The following is a 15,960-nucleotide window of genomic DNA, read 5'->3' as shown; positions in this document are numbered from 1 at the left end:
GGACTTCTGAGTTAATGCTGAAATGAGTTAAGACTTTGAGGGACTGTTGGGAAGGCATGATTGGTTTTGAAATGTGAGAACATGAGATTTGGGAGGGGCCAGGGGCTGAATGATATGGTTGGCTGTGTCCCCACCCAAACCTCCTCTTTAATTCCCACGTGTTGTGGGAGGGATCTGGTGGGAGGTAATCGAATTCTGGGGGTGGGTCTTTCCCATGTTGTTCTCCTGTTAGTGAATAAGTCTCACGAGTTCTGATGGTTTTAAAAACGGGAGTTTCCCTGCACAAGCTCTCTCTTTGCCTGCTTCCATCCACGTAAAACATGACATGCTCCTCCTTGCCTTCCACCATGATTGTGAGGTCTCCCTGGCCATATAGCACAGTAAGTCCATTAAACCTCTTTCTTTTGTAAATTGTCCAGTCTCGAGTATGTCTTTATCAGCGGTGTGAAAACAGACTAATATACGGGCTCAAGTGATCCTCCTACCTCAGCCTCCTGAGTAGCTGGGACTAGGCGCACACTACCACACCCAGCTAGCTTTTTTGTGATTTTTGTGGAGACAGGGTTTTGTTATGTTGCCCAGGCTGATCTCAACCTCCTGCTCAAGCGATCCTCCAGCCTCAACTTCCCAAAATGTTAGGACTGCAGGTGTGAGTCACAGCTGGTCTGAAATATTTTTAAAATAACTATTTTAGGCCAGGTGCGGCGGCTTGCACCTGTAATCCCAACACTTCGGGAGGCTGAGGCAGGAGGGTCACTTGAGTCCAGGAGTTCCAGACCAGCCTGAGCAACAAAGCATAATGCCATCCCTATTTACGTAAAAAAAAAAAAAAAAAAAAAAAGAAAATTTTTTAACAAGAAAGAATTTTTTAAAAGCTAAAAATATGATCACAGCAATGAAAAAACTCAGAAGATAAGGTTAAAGAAAAGCTTTCACAAATCAGAATAAAAAGTCAAAGAGGGCCAGGTGCGGTGGCTCATGCCTGTAATCCTAGCACTTTGGGAGGCCAAGGTGGGCGGATCACCTGAGGTCAGGAGTTCAAGACGAGCCTTGGCCAACAGGGTGAAATCCCAACTATACTAAAAATGCAAAAATTAGCCAGGTGTGGTGCTGCACGCCTGTAATCCCAGCTACTTGGGAGGCTGAGGCAGCAGAACTGCTTGAACCCGGGAGGCAGAGGTTGCAGTACCCAACCTGGGCGACAGAGTGAGACTCCATCTCTCAAAAAAAAAAAAAAATATTCAAAGTGATGAACAACAGGAGAGAAAAAGAAGATTAGAGAACCTGTTCAGAAGGTCCATATCTAAGTAACGGAAGCTCCCAAAAGCAAGAACAAAACAAAGGGCAAAAATTTTAATCTGATAATCATGCCAGATTGCCACGGTCATTGCCAGATTAAAAAGGCCCAACAAGTGCCTACCATAATGAATAAAAACAGACACCAAGGCACATCACTGAAATTTCAGAAACTGAACACAAGAAAAGATCCTACAAGCTTCCAGAGAGAAAAAAGTTCACATACATTTTAAATGATCAAGAATTTGAATGCCTTTCAGACTTATCAGAAATAACAACAGAAGCTTGAAGGTTATTAAACAATGCCTTCAAAATTCTGAAGGAAAATTATTTTCAATCTAGAATTTCAGACACAATAGGTTGCTGATCAATTGTGAGGAAAGCACATATTTTCAGATAGCAAAATCTCAAAATAATTATCTCCGAGAATGATGCAATTAGAAAACATAATTCATTTTACAAACACCAATGCCATACGGGCGCAATAATTCCAGCACTTTGGGAGGCAGAGACAGGCGGATCACGAGATCAGGAGATTGAAACCACGGTGAAACCCCGTCTCTACTAAAAATACAAAAAATTAGCCGGGGGTGGTGGCGGGCACCTGTAGTCCCAGCTACTCGGGAGGCTGAGGCAGGAGAATGGTGTGAACCCAGGAGGCAGAGCTTGCGGTGAGCCGAGATCGCGCCACTGCACTCCAGCCTGGGCAACAGAGTGAGACTCCGTCTCAAAAAAAAAAAAAACCACCAATGCAATAATTGATGTTGGCAAATATCGTAAATATATGTTAAAACCATTGGAAAAACGGTTTTCAGAAAACAACATATTCTTTATTATTTATTATTATTATTATTTTTTGAGATGGAGTCTCGCTGTTGCCCAGATGAGAGTGCAGTGGCGTGATCTCCGCTCACTGCAACCTCCACCTCCCAGACTCAAGCAATTATTGTGCCTCAGCCTCCCAAGTAACTGGGATTCAGGCGTGTGCCCCAACACATAGTTAATTTTTATATTTTTAGTAGAGATGAGGTTTGGCCACATTAGCCAGGCTGGTCTCGAACTCCTGTCCTCAATAGATCCATCTGCCTCGGCCTCCCAGAGCGCTGGGATTACAGGCATGAGCCACCATGCTCAGTGAAAACAACATATTCTTACATATATATATATATATATAAAATATATATAAAACATATATATAATATATATTACATATACATACATCTTACATATATATTTTACATATATACGTATATAAGATACATCTTACATATATATATCTTACGTGTGTGTGTGTGTGTGTGTATATATATATATAGCTTTTTTTTTTTTTTGAGACAGTCTCGCTCTGTTGCCCACGCTGGAGTGCAATGGCCCGATTTCAGCTCACTGCAACCTCCACCTCCCGGGTTCAAACAATTCTTCTGCCTCAGCCTCCCAAGTAGCTGGGATTACAGGTACCCACCACCTCACCCAGCTAGTTTTTTTGTATTTTTAATAGAGACAGGATTGCACCACGTTGGCCAGGCTGGTCTCGAACTTCTGACCTCAGGTGATCCACCTGCCTCAGCCTCCCAAAGTATTGGGATTACAGGCACGAGCCACTGCACCTAGCCATATTCTTACATATTAATTACAAAAGGGAAGAGTATTTTTACAATGGAGAAATCTGATGGATACCATCTTAACTAAGTATTCAAACTAAATATCACCAATATTAGGAAAAACTGACATTATATGCCACTGGATGTGATGCAATAGAAGTATACAACAGGCTAGGCACAGTGGCTCACGCCTGTAATCCCAACACTTTCGGAGGCTGAGGCATTAGGACTGCTCAGGAGTTCAAGACCAGCCTGGGCAACAAAGTGAGACTCCGTCTCTATAAAAAATAAAAAAATTAAAAATTAGCTAGGCATGGTGGCAGGTGCCTATGGTCCCAGCTACACAGAAGACTGATATGGGCGGATTGCTTGATTCCAGGAGGTCGAGGCTGCAGTGAGCCATAATTGCACCACTGTACTCCAGCCTGGGCAACATAGTGAACCCGTCTCAAAAAAAAAAAAAAAAAAAAAAAAAAAAAAATTAGTTGGGTGTGGTGGCACATGCCTGTAGTCCCAGCTACTTGGGACCCTTAGGTGGGAAGATCGCCTAAGCCCAGGAGGTTGAGGCTGCAGTGAGCCGTGACTGTACCACTGCATTCCAGCATGGGCAAAAGAGCGAGACCCTGTCTCGAAAACAAAACAATGAACAAACAAAAAAATGTGTTTCGGGCTGGGCGTGGTGGTTCGCGCCTGTAATCCTAGCACTTTGGGAGGCCAAGGCAGGTAGATCACCTGAGATTGGGAGTTTGAGACCAGCCTGACCAACATGGAGAAACTCTGTCTCTACTAAAAATACAAAATTATCCAGGCGTGGTGGCGCATGCCTATAATCCCAGCTACTCGGGAGGCTGAGGCAGGAGAATCGCTTGAACCTGGGAGGCGGAGGTTGCAGTGAGCCAAGATCAGGCCATTGTACTCCAATGTACACGGCCCCCTTTTGTACTTTTAAAATGTTGAACCAGGCCAGATGCAGTGGCCCACGCCTGTAATCCCAACACTCTGGAAGGCCGAGGTGGGCAGATCACCTGAGGTCAGGAGTTCCGGACCAGCCTGGCCAACATGGTAAAACCCTGTCTCTATTAAAAATACAAAAATTAGAGGGGCGTGGTGGAGCGTGGCACATGCCCATAATCCCAGCTACTCGGGAACCTGAGGCAGGAGAATTGCTTGAACCTGGGAGGTGGAGATTGCAGTGCGCTGATATTGCACCGCTGCACTCCAGCCTGGGCAACAAAGCAAGATTGTCTCAAAAATAAAATGAAATAAAATATAAAATAAAATGTTGAAACAGGCTGGGCACGGTGGCTCACGCCTGTAATCCCAGCACTTTGGGAGGCCGAGACCAGAGGATCACCTGATGTCAGGGGTTCAAGACCAGCCTGGCCAACATGGTAAAACCCCGTCTCTACTAAAACTACAAAAAATTAGCTGGGCATGGTGGCACACGCCTGTAATCCCAGCTACTCGGGAGGCTGAGGCACGAGAATTGCTTGAACCCAGGAGGCAGAGGTTGCAGTGAGTCAAGATCCTGCCACTGCACTCCAGCCTGGGGTGGCAAAGAGTGAGACTCTGTCTCAAAAAATAGATAAACAAATAAAATAAAATGTTGAACCACATGAATGTATTGCCAACTGAAGATTTTAAGTAAGTTTAATAAGAAGCTTTCCTCAATTAATGCCATGCTACTCTGATCCCTTATCTCGTATCTGTCAGAGTATTTAGCCAGACAACTGAAATGTTATTCACTTATTTCTTTAATATGTGTTACTACGTAATTGACTCTGGGTTATCTCCTAGATGAGGCTGGGAAAAGTTATTCTCTCTTCCAGAAACAACAAAAAAGAGAGAAATGGAGGTCTTGCTATGTTAACAAGGCTGGTCTTGTACTGCTGGCCTCAAGCAATCCTCCCATCTTGGCCTCCCAAAGTGCTCGGATTACAGATGTGAGCCACCGTGCCCAGCCTCTTCTAATTGTTTTAGATCCACCATCCTCAATGCCTCACAATGCTGTGTAAACACCAGGCTTTCACAGGCTGCATTTTTTTTTTTGAGACGGGAGTCTCGCTCTGTCACCCAGGCTGGAGTGCAGTGGTGCGATCTCGGCTCACTGCAAGCTCCGCCTCCTGGGTTCATGCCATTCTCCTGCCTCAGCCTCCCGAGTAGCTGGGACTACAGGCACCTGCCACCACATTTGGCTAACTTTTTAGTAGAGACAGGGCTTCACCATGTTACCCAGGATGGTCTCGATCTCCTGACCTTGTGATCCGCCCGCCTCAGCCTCCCAAAGTGCTGGGATTACAGGGGTGAACCACCGTGCCTGGCCATGCTTCATGTTTTATCAGAATTGCAACAAATATTTCAGTTACAAAACTAGGAGACATAAACTAAGTCGTTATTTCAAACATTATCCTCTAGAAACATTTAGAGGCCTCCAGGTAAAGTGCCATTTTGTGAATTCAGAAAGTTCTAGGATGAATCAATTTATGCTCATAATCTTATTTCATAGAGCTGCATTTGGAGAAAACCAGAGTCTCAAGGAAAAGAACTGGCTCATGGCTGTATAATCTCAACACTTTGGGAGCCCAAGGCAGGAAGATCGCTTGAGCCCAGGAGTTTGAGACCAGCCTGGGCAACATGACGCAACCCCATCTCTACCAAAATTTAAAAAAAAAAAAAAAAAAAGCCAGGTATGGTGGTGTGTGTCTGTAGTCCCGGCTACTTGGGAGGCTGAGGTGAGTGGATCACTTGAGCCTGAGAGGTTGAGGCTGCAGTGAGCCATGATCGTGCCAGCGCACTCCAGCGAGGGCGACAGAGTGAGACCCTATCAAAAAAAAAAAAGAAAAGAAATTTCTTCCTTAAGGAAATACTGCTTATTTTTTTTTTGCCTTCAAGTCCTACGGATGTGTTAAGGCATTATACTTTATATTACCTAACAGAGATCTATGCTGGAGACATTTACAGGTTAAAGCAAAAATTCCTAATTCCTTTGTAGCTACAACATCCTATGCAGTTTTAGGGAGGCAGTTTTAAGTTGCAAATTATGTTAATAATCTGTTAAAGTAGAAGATTAATGGTAATTATCTCAATAGTTAATAGGAATTTTTTAGCCAATGAGTCTCTACTTTTATTCGCTTTTTTGTAATCTTACCGTTTTACGGGTTTGGAAAGATGCTTGACACATAGCTCCTATAATAATAATTATTTTTTTTTTTTTGAGACGGAGTCTCGCTCTGTCACCCAGGCTGGAGTGCAGTGGCACAATCTCGGCTCACTGCAAGCTCTGCCTCCCGGGTTCACGCCATTCTCCTGCCTCAGCCTCCCGAGTAGCTGGGACTGCAGGCACCCACCACCACGCCCGGCTAATTTTTTGTATTTTTAGTAGAGATGGGGTTTCACTGTGTTAGCCAGGATGGTCTCGATCTCCAGACCTCGTGATCTGCCAGCCTCAGCCTCCCAAAGTGCTGGGATTACAGGAGTGAGCCACGGCACCTGGCAGCTCCTATAATTATTAATCTTTAAGAACATGTTAGATAATGACACAACTTTTTTTTCTGAATTACAGAAGGATTCTCTTCTCCTCCCACAATTGAAAATACTAATTTCTACTGTATTATTCCACAGTTTCTATTTTAATTTACTTTTTTCCTCAACTAAGACTATTAGGATATTAGCCATCCAATTACAGGAAAAAAAGATTTTAAAGAAAGAAAAACACTAGCCCTAGACCTGTTAAACCAGTCCACGTGACAGGTATAAAAATTTTCCCAGTCATTGACTGCAAAGGAAATAGTCTTACATAGTGATCTACACCTGAACCTATTCACAGCACTTTAGAGAGGTCAACATCAGATGAGAGAGTGTTCTCTGAGGCTGGCTTTCACAATACCAGGTCTTCAGCATTACCTAGCTATTGAACAATAAATTCACTAAGATAAATGCCACCATTTCCCAAGACTTCCTTTTTAAAAAGCAATTTAATCTTATGCTTGATGTATTTCTATTATGCACTGGTAAATCAAAACAAAACAAGCCTGGCGTGGTGGCTCATGCCTATAATCCCAGCACTTTGGGAGGCCGAGGAGGATGAATCACCTGAGGTCAGGAGTTAGAGACCAGCCTGGCCAACATGGTGAAACCCTGTCTCTACCGAAAATACAAAAATTAGCCAGGTGTAGTGGCACACCTGTGTAATCCCAGCTACTCGGGAGGCTGAGGCAGGAGAATCACTTGAAATCAGGAGACGAAGGTTGCAGTGAGCCGAGATCGCACCATTGCACTCCAGTCTGGGTGACAGAGCAAGACTCCATCTCAAACAAACAAACAAAACAACAACAACAAAATTCTACAACAGTAGTAAACACAGATGGCTTCATAAATTAATACTTTACCTTTGGCATCTTTCATATGCCCACTTTAAAATGTTTAATATTCTTGGGTTCACATCAGTCCTCCTGTTACGCATTCAGTTTTACTGAGAAATGAAGAAACTGAGGCAAGAGAAGTGGGAAGAAACTTGCTATTTGTAGCAAGCAGGCATCTATCTGGACAGGTAAACTGTGGTCCTGCTCTATTAGGCCACAATGCTTTTCTGAAAAGTGCCTGTCAAATAAGCAGCACAGAAATCCTTCTCATCACAGACATCCAGGGCATCCCCCTCAAGAAGGGACAAATATGAGTATTCCTCCCTGCTGAGGGAGAAGAGACCATGTAACCAAAGAAAGCATGCTTCTCAATCTATACTACCGAATTGGGAGGGAAAAAATGAATGGAAAGAGAGAAAAAATCCAAGGAAATAAACTTCTGAGACTGAAGATGTGGTTATTAGGTTTATCCACACATTAGGAAATTACTGAAACATCGCTTAAGTAGAAACGGAATTAGGAAGGCCTAGGGTCTTTTTTTATTCCAATCTTAAACCCCCAAACAAAAATATCTGAAATTAAACTACTTCTCCTGAGCAGTTATATTCTTAAATGCCTCTATAAAACCCACAAGGCCTACACGAAGTCCCTGATTTTTAGAGGTGATTTCAAGTGTCCATTAGTGTCCACTCTCCCACTCCCAAATCCAAAATAATGTTGGCCCCGATCCGGGCAGGACCTTCACGCACATTTTCCTGTGAAGTCATTAGCTTCACATCAGCTTCCTAGGTCCTATTTCCAGTAACTTCCCTTGATCAGCATGGCAAACGAGAAGGAGAGAGTAACAAAAGACATGTACATTTACTACGTCCCTCGCAGAGAACATAATAAAATCCTGGGAACAGGAACTGGCAGGGACAACCTGCCTGGCCCTGGCTCTCGCCACGATACAAAGGCACGGAGAGACCAAGTGAGGTCTGCACCCCACACCTCACTCTGCAAGAGAGAGAGGACTTTCAATGCAATCAGACCCAACCCGCAACGCCCCCTTCCCACGTGGTCTTCTCCCTCTCCCGAGCCCAGAATCGGATTGGAGAGGGGTCTGGAAAGAATCAGACCACGCTGGAGCTGGGCAGGAGGGGTGGGGGGCGAGCTCCAGGCAGAAACTCCAGCCCCTTCCTAGAGGAGCCCTGAACTGTACGCTTCCCAGTTCCGGGATCTGAATTCCCACCTCCCGAGACCCCAGACCTCTCCATGTCTCTAGGGAGGGGACCTCAAGGCCTCAGAGCTGCAGGAAAGGCTGGACTGCCCGGCACCGGGTCTGGACAGTGTGGAGCCCAGGCCGCGTGCGGGCGAGCGGAGGCTGGGAGGTGGCCCCCTGCCTGCCGCCGCCCCTCCCTTGGCCCCAGTTTCTCCAGGTCCCCGGTCACAGGGTCTGGGCCGGCCCTCACCTCACCTCAGGGTGGCAACGTGTGCGGTCGGGCGGTTCCGGAGCCCCTGCGTGGAGGCACTGCTGGGCGGGAGGAGACGCCGGCGGCTCCGGCGATGGCTGACAGGCGCGCAGCACCAGGCCGGCCCGGCACACGGAGAAGGGGCGGGGCTTCAGGGGGCCTGACCCGCCCCCACCCCGCCCCGCCCCTACCTCCCACCTCAGCCGGGGAGCCCCATGAGGTGACTACGTCTGGGGTTACTCCAGGCCGTTCACCTCCGACCCCGCTCCGGGCTGTGGCGCGGCCAGGGCCGCCGGAGGGCGAGGCGCGGGCCCGAGGGCTCAGCGGCAGCCAATGGGAGGTCGGCGCGGGGCGGGGCGATGTGAGGCGATGCCGATGGTCCGAGCGCGGATCTGCCATTCCGGGCTGAGCGGCTAGAGGGCGGGCGGGCCGCGGGCGGGATCTGGGCAGTCGTGGCGCCCCTGGCCAGGCCTTCACGGCCCCTTCTGCCACAGCCGGGTGCGGGGCCAACCCCTCGGCTCCTCCTCCTGGCGGAGAGGGGAGTGGGGAAAGCGGTCCCGCATGCGCCTCGCATCAGGGACAGAGGCGTCCCAAGTGAGGGGCCAGGACTAGCCGGCCTGTAGAGGGGGGAAAGGGAACCCAGAATTAAGGCGGGCTGAATGGGGCAGGCGATGTGCGGGCCTGTTTAATTGTCTGTTTAATCCTAACACATTAACAAGGGGTGGGCAATCGCGTCCACTACCTGTCCTCATCACGCTGGCTGGTTTCCAAGTCTGGGCGAGCTAAGTAACCCCATGCTGGAGCTCCATAACCAGCCCCCCGTTTCGCTCCTCAGCCCCGAGACAGCCCACTCGAAAGGTGTTATACATGCTGGATCCTGGCGTGTTGAGGAGAAGCCTCAGTAAACGAAGCTCAGTAAGAAGGGGAATGTACCAAAGAACCACCGTCTTCTGCCTGCCCGGAGCAAAATAGTTGCCAAAGCGTTCCAGACTTTTCGGATTGGAGAATGCTTCCCGTCCTCCACGGTGCGCACGCCGAGCCTTTGAGAGGAAGCCAGTCGGTGTCTCTAGTTTTGCCAGTTACTTCATAGCAAGACTTTTATGGTAGCTGTGTGTTGAAAATTAATAATAACTGGAAGGGGTCCCAACAATACAAACATTGCGTAGGGAAGAAACTTGGAGAAAATTGCACTTGAGAAGAACAGGGTGAACTCAGCCCTTCCAAGGAAGAATTTAATGAAGCATGCAGCGCACCTTCTTAATGCTTACAAACTTGTGAGGAAGGCCAGGAGAGGTGCAGAGGATGACAGTTTGGTAGGAAGAAGTTCTACGCCAGAGGGTAAAAAGTGAATAGATAGAAATACATGCCCAGGTAAGAAGTTCTTGGCGGAAGCTGAGGCAGGAAGAGGGAAAGATTGGTCAACAAGGAACAATATTTATCTAGGAGCCCTCATAATCCCACTAAGTGGGGCTTCCCTAAGAATTTATCAACTCATTTTTAAAATAATAGGGTCAAGCACGGTGGCATGTACCTGGACTGTAGTCCCACCTACTCAGAAGGCTGAGGTGGGTGGATGGCTTGAGGCGAGGAGTTCAAGGCTATATGTAGTGTACTGTGCCTGTTCCTGTGAATAGCCACTGCACCCCAGCACTGGCAACGTAAAAAGACCCCATCTCTAAATAAATTAATTAATTAAATAACAGGGACTGGAAGCAGAGAACTTAGGAAAGAAGATGTGGACTTTAGAGAACAGGGATTCATATTTCACAATAATTATATCACTGATATATCAATCAGTTGGACAAAGGTAGTGGGGGGAAAAAGATAATTGAGCAAGACTTCCTGGTTTAGTAAGATGTTTGATTTGACTCACCGAAAAAAATGGCCTGGGAAGAGGGAAGCCTTGCCTTTCCATAACAGCAGTCTCTGAAGCTGACATGAAGGGAGTGACTTTAAAAGAACTAAAAACCATGCGGTTGCCTCTTATTTTTCTTTTACCTTTCCTAGATCCTATTAAGTAATAGGAATTCTTTCCCCAGGATTCTTTTTTTTTGAGATGGAGTCTCGCTCTGTCGCCCAGGCTGGAGTGCCGTGGTGCAATCTCAGCTCACTGCAACCTCCGCCTCCCAGGTTCAAGCGATTCTCCTGCCTCAGCCTCCCGAATAGCTGGGACTCCAGGCACACACCACCAAGTCCAGCTAGTTTTTGTATTTTTAGTAGAGACAGGGTTTCACCATGTTGGCCAGGATGGTCTCGATCTCTTGACCTCGTGATCCGCCCGCCTTAGCCTCCCAAAGTGCTGGCCACAGGCGTGAGCCACCACGCCAAGTCTCCCCAGATTCTTAATGGTGTTGCTGTTTACCAGCTTTAGGAGCTCTGCAAAACCAGGGATTTACCCTCAAAAACTGTCCTTATGTGAAATTTCAGCCAGCCCCTGCATGTCCTGCTTTTGACCTCACTGATTATTTTAAATAATTGAGCTTTCTAAAGAACTGGCCAAAGAAAGGCCTAATAGAAGCTACAGTGAAAAAAAGTAATTAAGGAAGGATGAGTTACGATACCAAGGTCACTTACAGAGGATCTAATAATCTAATTGTTATCACCAAATGCTAAGACAGCTGGGCAGAGAATGAGCAAAGAGCTGTGTCTTTAAGACAGTACAACTGGAATTTCAGCAACCCCTGAGTGTTAACGGTGTTTGGTGCATGCCACAACCTGCCCATCCCTACTGTAGGTTCTTTAGAGCTGCTCCATGAGTTATTGCTACACAAGCTATTACGTCTGTAAGGAGGAGAACCAAAGGGTGGAGAGAACTTACTATATTAGACTAACAATACTATATGAGACTAACAAATGGAAGAGAAGGATGAGTGGTACATTTCTAGAAGCTGATACTAGAGGTCTGTTATGGGTTGGATTGTATCCCAAAATTCACATGTTGAAGTCCTAACCCCTAGTACCTCAGAATGTGAGTATATTTGGAGACAAAGTCTTTATAGAGGTAATTAAATTAAAATGAGGTCATAAGGGTGGGCCCTAATCCAGTATGACTGGCGTCCTTATAAGACGAGGCAATGAGGACACAGACACATATATGAAGACATAGGGCATCCATGGCCATCTACAAGCCAAGGAGAAAATATCAGAAAAAAACTAACTGCTGACACCTTAATCTTGGACTTCTAGCCTTCAGAACTGAGGAAATGCGTTTCTGTTGTTTAAGCCACCAGTCTGTGGTACTGTTATAGCAGCCCTAGAAAACGAATACAAAATCCCAAATATATGACTTCCAGGGTTTTCAAGGTGATGTAAAGGTATTAGGGATTCATCCTGAGCATCCCAGCTACCTTCCAACCTTCAAGTTGCTTTCTTATCTTCCTGTGGGTAAAGTCAGAAAAGTATGAGAGGTCCCTGTCTTCGAGGTGATTATAGTCTATTTAAGAAGACAAAACTAGCACATTAAAACAGAGTGTCTGTGTCACACTCTTTATATAATAGCCATATGAATTTGTAATAGCCATAGATGAGAAAAGATAAATTCTCAAAAATTGATAAACCCAGATATATATAAACATTATATGTGCCACTGTCCAGACAGCTTCATTTGGCATTTTTCGGTCAAATATTTAGATTAGGGCATCGTTTCTCAAAGTATGTCCCACTGACCACCTGATGAAACAAACTCTAGGGTGCGCCGGGCGTGGTGGCTCACGCCTGTAATCCCAGCACTTTGGGAGGCCGAGGCGGGTGGATCACGAGGTCAGGATATTGAGACCATCCTGGCTGACATGGTGAAACCCCGTCTCTACTAAAAATGCAAAAAATTAGCCAGGTGTGGTGGCGCGCGCCTGTAGTCCCCGCTACTCCGGAGGCTGAGGCAGGAGAATGGCGTGAACCCACGAGGCGGAGCTTGCAGTGAGCTGAGATCTGTCTCAAAAACAAACAAACAAACAAATAAAAACACCAGGGTGCTTGTTAAAAATGCAGATTCCCAGCCCTTTTTTTTTTTTTTTTTTTGTGTGTGCAGCAGCACAGTCACAACTCACTGCAGCCTCAACTCCTGGGCTCAAGCGATCCTGCCACCTCAGCCTCTCAAGTAGCTGGGACTACAGGGACATGCCACCACACCTGGTTGACTTTTTCTCTTTTTCTTTTTCTTTCTTTTTTTTTTTTTTTTGAGACGGAGTCTCACTCTGTCACCCAGGCTGGAGTGCAGTGGCACGATCTCGGCTCACTGCAACCTCCACCTCCTGGGTTCAAGCGATTCTTCTGCCTCAGCCTCCCAAGTAGCTGGGATTACCGGCGCGTGCCACCATGCCCAGCTAATTTTTGTATTTTTAGGAGAGATGCGGCTTCACCATGTTGGTCAGGCTGGTCTTAAACTCCTGACCTTGTGATCCACCCGCCTTGGCCTCCCAAAGTGCTGGAATTACAGGCATGAGCCACTGGACCTAGCTGACTTTTTCTTTTTTTAAAGCATCCCTAATAGTTAATCACCCTGAAGTTTGAGAACAGTCGTTTAAGATTTATCATTATTGTTCCCCTCTTTGCTGCCAGAGTCTCTGTTGAACAACAAGGCCTTCAATACCTGTCACTCTTAGGACAAGAAAGTCTCCCAAGTCAGGTTTGAGTTGAATCAAGGGAGGAAAGAAAGTGCCTTAATAGAAAATAGAACCATGGGCTGGGTACGGTGGCTCACGCCTGTAATCCCAGCACTTTGGGAGCACAAGGCGGGTGGATCACCCGAGGTCAGGAGTTCTAGACCAGCCTGGCCAACATAGTGAAACCCTGTCTCTACTAAAAATACAAAATTTGTGGCAGGGCACAGTGGCTCATGCCTGTAAACCCAGCACTTTGGGAGGACAAGGCGGGTGGATCACCTGAGATCAGGAGTTCAAGACTAGCCTGGCCAATATGGCAAAACCCTATCTGTACTAAAAATACAAAAAATTAGCTGGGCATGGTGGCAGGCGCCTGTAATCCCAGCTACTGAGGAGGCTGAGGCAGGAGAATTGTTTGAACCTGGGAGGCAGAGGTTGCAGTGAGCCGAGATCGTGCCACTGCACTCCAGCCTGGGTGACAGAGTGAGACTCTGTCAAAAAATAAAAAATAAAAAATAAAAAAATTGCTGGGTATGGTGGCACGTGCCTGTAGTCTCAGCTACTTGGGAGACTGAGGCAGGAGAATCACTTGAACCCAGGAGACAGAGGTTGCAGTGAGCCAAGATTGCACCACTGTACTCCAGCCTGAGCAACAAAGCAAGACTCCATCTCAAAAAAGAAGAAAAGAAAAGAGTCCAGGCACGGTGGCTCACTCCTGTAATCCCAACACTTTGGGAGGCCAAGACGGGCGGATCACCTGAGGTCAGGAGTTCGAGACCAGGCTGGCCAACATGGCAAAATCCCATGTCTACTAAAAGTACAAAAATCAGCCTGGCATGGTGGCGGGCACCTATAATCCCAGCTACTTAGGAGGCTGAGGCAGGAGAATCACTTGAACCCGAGAGGCAGAGGTTGTAGTGAGCCAACAGTGCCACTGCACTCCAGCCTGGGAGACAGAGAGCGACTCCGTCTCAAAAAAAAAAAAAAGAAAGAAAAAGAAAAGAAAATAGAACCATAAAGAGCCCCCTGTCCTGGGGCTGTCTGACCATGAATCCAAATTCGTAGATAACAAGGTCAGTGATCAATCTTTAGGACAGAGAATAGAGGAATTATTGGGATATTATTTCCTGCTGACCACCAATAGTTATACTTTAATCTGGCTTCTGGCACTTGCCATGCTTATTCTTATCCTTATACCTTTGTTTATGGTGGCAGACTTGTCCAACTTTTCTTCTATTTTTCTGAATCTTTCTAGTCCTTGGAAGTCCCATTTTCTCCAAGATTTCTCTTACTTCTCCAGCTTTCACTGATCTGTCTCTCTCCTCTGAATTCTTGTAGCGATATGGTCATACCACACAGTTCAGAATTTTTTTTTTTTGAGACAGAGTCTCGCTCTGTCTCCCAGGCTGTAGTTCAGTGGCGTGCCGTCAGCTCACTGCAACCTCCGCCTCCTGGGTTCAAGTGATTCTCCTGCCTCAGCCTCCCAAGTAGCTGGAATCACAGGTGTGTGCTACCATGCCCAGCCAATTTTTGTATTTACTGCAGAGACACAGTCTCACTATGTTGGCCAGGCTGGTCTCAAACACCTGACCTCAAATGATCCTCCCACCTCTGCCTCCCAAAATGCTGAGATTACAGATGTGAGCCACCATGACTGGCCCACAGTTCAGAATTTAATTAGGATATATTTTTTTTTGTCTGCATACTGGTTTTAGCTCTCCAGTTAATTCTGAAGGCAGAGACCATCTCTTATAGTTTGCTATCCCCTTTTAAAGTTCTTCGAGTAGGACTAGGTATTTCTATTAGTAAGCGCTTCATTGACTGAAATAAAGATTAGCTCTGTACCTGAGAGGCCACTCTGCTCCTGATGCCTGCTTATCCATCTTCATGTTGTCTCTGAGAGGCAAAGCCTCCAGGTGGGATATTTAGCTGCTTTACAGATGGACAGAATTCATCAAGAAAGTCAGTGCCTTGCCCGCAACTGTGGCTCCAGTTGTGATATAAAAGAAAAATAAGACACAAAGTCCTTATTTGAACACTATGTCTCTTTGCTCTTGCTAATCACTCCAGTTTATCCAGAATTAAGAGCCTGAAGGAACTTCATACCATAAGGTCAGAAAATGTCCTCAGGGAGGCCACTTCATAAGTCTAGTCCTAATGATGAAAGGTAGAATTGCACAATGAAGGACAGCGTGAATAGTTGAGACTCCCCATGATGTTTTCACATGGACACAGGGTTTTCACATGGCATTTCTGCTCTCACTCCTTCCTTATCCAATAGCAAACACTTCCAGTCTCTATACTTCAGCCAGTTACCAAATCCTAACTTCTTCCTCCATGACACCTCCAATATATATGTTTTTAAAATCACTTTCTACACACCTCACAACTAAAATACCTGGAGAAATTTTAAAGGGCTCTTTAAAGACACGAAAATGGACAAGATGACTTGTTTGGATTTTGCCCAATCGTAGGATTCTGACATTTTATGTTGATCAGCTTTATAGCCTAGCCATCCCTGACTTCACTTTCCTCTAAAGCCATGACGGTGCTCCTGGTAAGTTTATTTCCTGCCCCGTCCCTACCTTCTCTTTAGACTTCCCTAGTGTCTCCATTATTCCTATATCAGGTTCAGGTTTTTCCTGCTACA

General features: G+C 46.2%; 1 protein-coding gene across 11 annotated transcripts in view; it reads right to left on the bottom strand.

Moving 5' to 3' along the window:
• ACACA (acetyl-CoA carboxylase alpha) overlaps positions 1 to 15,960 on the bottom strand; it is a 335,341-nt gene that overhangs the window by 272,104 nt on the left and 47,277 nt on the right. For 3 of the 11 annotated variants that reach the window (XM_054536749.2, XM_024234622.3, XM_054536757.2), the window contains exon 1: positions 15,156 to 15,292. The exons of 3 other annotated variants lie outside the window; for them this stretch is intronic. In XM_054536749.2, the coding sequence (XP_054392724.1) occupies positions 15,156 to 15,199 (44 nt within the window). In that variant the 5' untranslated portion in view covers positions 15,200 to 15,292. Of the gene's footprint in view, positions 1 to 8,709; positions 8,855 to 15,155; positions 15,293 to 15,960 lie in introns of those variants that run through there. 5 more of the 11 variants (XM_054536752.2, XM_054536753.2, XM_024234625.3 and 2 more) reach the window with 5 other exon arrangements.

The sequence above is a fragment of the Pongo abelii genome, chromosome 19 (assembly GCF_028885655.2).
Source record: "Pongo abelii isolate AG06213 chromosome 19, NHGRI_mPonAbe1-v2.0_pri, whole genome shotgun sequence".
Taxonomy (NCBI): Eukaryota; Metazoa; Chordata; class Mammalia; order Primates; family Hominidae; genus Pongo; species Pongo abelii.
The sequence above is the reverse complement of the archived record's forward strand: the minus strand, read 5'-3'. Positions and strand labels throughout refer to the sequence as shown.